The 3,013-nt window shown below is 31.8% G+C and overlaps 1 protein-coding gene across 1 annotated transcript; it reads right to left on the bottom strand.

Moving 5' to 3' along the window:
* Positions 1-238: 238 nt before the first annotated feature.
* Positions 239-662, bottom strand: LOC106780572 (ethylene-responsive transcription factor ERF098-like). Its single transcript, XM_014668874.2, has one exon. It carries the CDS (start codon positions 647-649, stop codon positions 239-241), a length of 411 nt encoding a protein of 136 aa, XP_014524360.1. The 5' UTR covers positions 650-662.
* Positions 663-3,013: the final 2,351 nt, after the last annotated feature.

The following is a 3,013-nucleotide window of genomic DNA, read 5'->3' as shown; positions in this document are numbered from 1 at the left end:
TAACGATGAACTTATAAATTTGAAGTTAAGCTAGCTTACAAATTTTAAATTTAACAATCATAACTGAAACCTGAATATTTGGGAGATACAAACCAATGCACTTAAAACGCAGAAAGAAGAACACTTTCAGAGATCAGCATGAACTCTGAGAAATAATGAACATTAAGCAAAAGTTTTGATACTAATGCAGCCGAACAAAGTTGTAGGAGAAGCATGAACACAGATAGTTTACATCTTATTACTCTTTCTTCTTTCGCTTCTCCTCTAACTCAAGAAGGTCTTCCAATACCTTGTCATCCAAATACTCAAACTCAATAACTTCACCTTGTGCAGTAGAAGAACTTCCAATGACACTGGTAGAAGAAGAAGAAGAAGACGATGATGATGACAAGAAAGGGAGATGAGAATGGTACTCATCAGGGAAATTAAGGATTGCAAGAGCACCCCTCAATTCTATGGCTGCTCGATCATAAGCTCTTGCTGCTGCTTCTGCTGTGTCAAATGTCCCCAACCATTGTCTTCCCGTAGGTTTTGTTGGGTCTCTGATCTCTGCTCCAAATTTACCCCATGGCCTCCTTCTCACACCACGGTACCTCCCTTCTTCCCCTCCTTTCTCCTTCTCCTTCTCCCCTTCACGTGGTTCCTCCATGTTGTTACCTCTTGTTCTTCGGCTTTTCCCAGGTAATAGAAACAATCTTAATCCAGAAACAATTGGATATTCGCTATGAATTCCTCTTTTAGCGGAAACTCAAACGTTGTTCAGTATGCTGTGAGAGACCAGTCTTTTTGCTGGAATTTATACGTCACAATCTGTTTGCTTATCAAAACCTTGTTTTCTTCTATTACGACTTTTGTATCTGTAGGGTCAGTTATGCCTATGCCATATGCATCGACGCATACGTCCTGAATAGTATTCTGTCACGTTCTTAGAATCTTTCGCGATGAAGTGTAAAAGTTTGATTCATCGACTTATACCGAGGGAAGAACAACAATATTATGAAAAACCACTTTTTTTATTAAATAACTCAGCGACAATTTGTTTCAATAATAAAATAAAAATATAAATTAAGCTACTTAATAAAATAATTGTCTAGAATTACACTGCTAAAAGCGTATTATTACTTCTGAAAAGAAAACATTTTGACAAGTTGACCAAAAGAGTAAAGACGATTATGTTATGTACATGGACCGGGACTTTAACGTGAAAAGTTCGGTGCACTTTTTCTTTTAGGCTTATGTGGGGTGACAATTTTTAGCTTAATGCGCGTCGTGAATTGATTATTAAATTAATTAAGTGTGACCTAATTCAAATTTGCTAAGAACAATGAACATGCATGTTAATACATGGTTGGGTTTTTACTGAATTGACCTATATTGCAATAATTAAATTCTTTTCATTCTTTGTTTCTCGAGTAAAACATTCTTTTCATTCTACATTAATCTTGTTTTGGTTAGAATAAGACGCCTTTAATTTTTCCTTTTTGGTGGGCAAAACCCTGTTTGATGCTAGTATTGAAGGTGTCACTTTCTTCCTAATGTTGAGATATATGTGCTATTCATCTAGTATCCTTTTCTGGTTAGGTAGAGAAGTATAATAACGTAACAACTCATGCATGTCGCAACAGTTCATATAGGTTAAGATTTCAATGAGATCTCTTAGGGTTGTACAAGATGTAGCATGAAAAGGTTGAATGTATAGCGTAAAGGGCTTCAGTATTTAGATAATAAAAAACCATCTCGTATTTTCAATACTGATGTTAACTTAAGAAACAAGGTTCTTAATAGAATTTATAAAACTTTGGAAAACATTTTGCAAGAGAGTTTCATCTCATAGTTTTTAAGTTAACTAAAAAAAAACATACTTGAAATTAACAACTTCAAGTTTTTAGCTACTTGATTTTCTACTCAGCCACACATATAGCATTAAAACAACCTCCTCCAATGAAAATCAAACCTCATCCTTTTATAGCAACATATGATGATGATGGTGACAACTAGTTTTGTTTAAATTTATTCACTTAATAATATTATAATCAGAAAATATGAGTGTGACTAAGAGAAAGAAGAAAACACCATAAATGAAGGAAGACAAGTGGTTAGTACTTAGGCAAAAAGATATGCAAATTTACACCATTAGATAACCAAACAAAAATTTATTTTAAATTACACAATTTAAAAAAATATATATTTTAAATTATGGTATTATGGAATAAAAAAATTAAATTTTATATTCTAAATTCCAAAATATAAGATAAAAAAATTATTCGGATTGTACTTCTTAAAATACCAAATTTACATTCTTATTTATAAAATTTGAAAAATAAGAATTTATGGAGGAGCGGATTGAATTTAAGGAGGTGTAGAAAGAAAACACTTCCTAACTCAAAGGGGGAGAAGAAGCCCAAGTGATGAGAGGGCTTTGATGACCTTAGTCATAAGTCTCTTTCAAAACTTTTCAAAATCAGGTCAACTTTGCAGAGTTTCACAACAACACTCAGAAATAAAAAGGGTAATGTCTCTTTGATATACAAAGCCACTTATCAAGAATATTAGTGATATCCTTTCACTAACTCAACCAAGATAAATAATTATATTTAAACATGTTTAAATATAGAAAAGTACAATTCATCATTAATTCTACCTAGTATAAGTCGGTTATGGGAAGAAAACCAAATATCTGGGAGAGCAAAAGTAAATTATTGCAACTTGAACTTAATTATCCATGTAACATTAACAAATAATTAAGGAATAGATATGGAGAACTTTATCCCCAATACATCAAATCAAAAGATGTGAGGACATGCTAATCTAAACTTTTATTTATTTGTTATGATATTTTTTATTGCTTGATTTACATTTATAAAATTATATTTTAGTGACTTACAAACTTGTTTAGTATTATTTTATCGTAAGACATTTAAAAGACAAGTGGGCTTATACAGTTTGCCGAAATAGATCTATTAATAATTATTTTTTATATATCTTTGTAATATACTTTATACAATCACGTGTG

Source organism: Vigna radiata, unplaced genomic scaffold, assembly GCF_000741045.1.
Source record: "Vigna radiata var. radiata cultivar VC1973A unplaced genomic scaffold, Vradiata_ver6 scaffold_924, whole genome shotgun sequence".
Taxonomy (NCBI): Eukaryota; Viridiplantae; Streptophyta; class Magnoliopsida; order Fabales; family Fabaceae; genus Vigna; species Vigna radiata.
This window is presented reverse-complemented; position numbering and strand designations above follow the sequence as displayed.

Bases quoted from the DNA above. Each gene is read 5' to 3' on its own strand.
- LOC106780572 (XM_014668874.2), bottom strand. From the start codon at position 649: ATGGAGGAACCACGTGAAGGGGAGAAGGAGAAGGAGAAAGGAGGGGAA.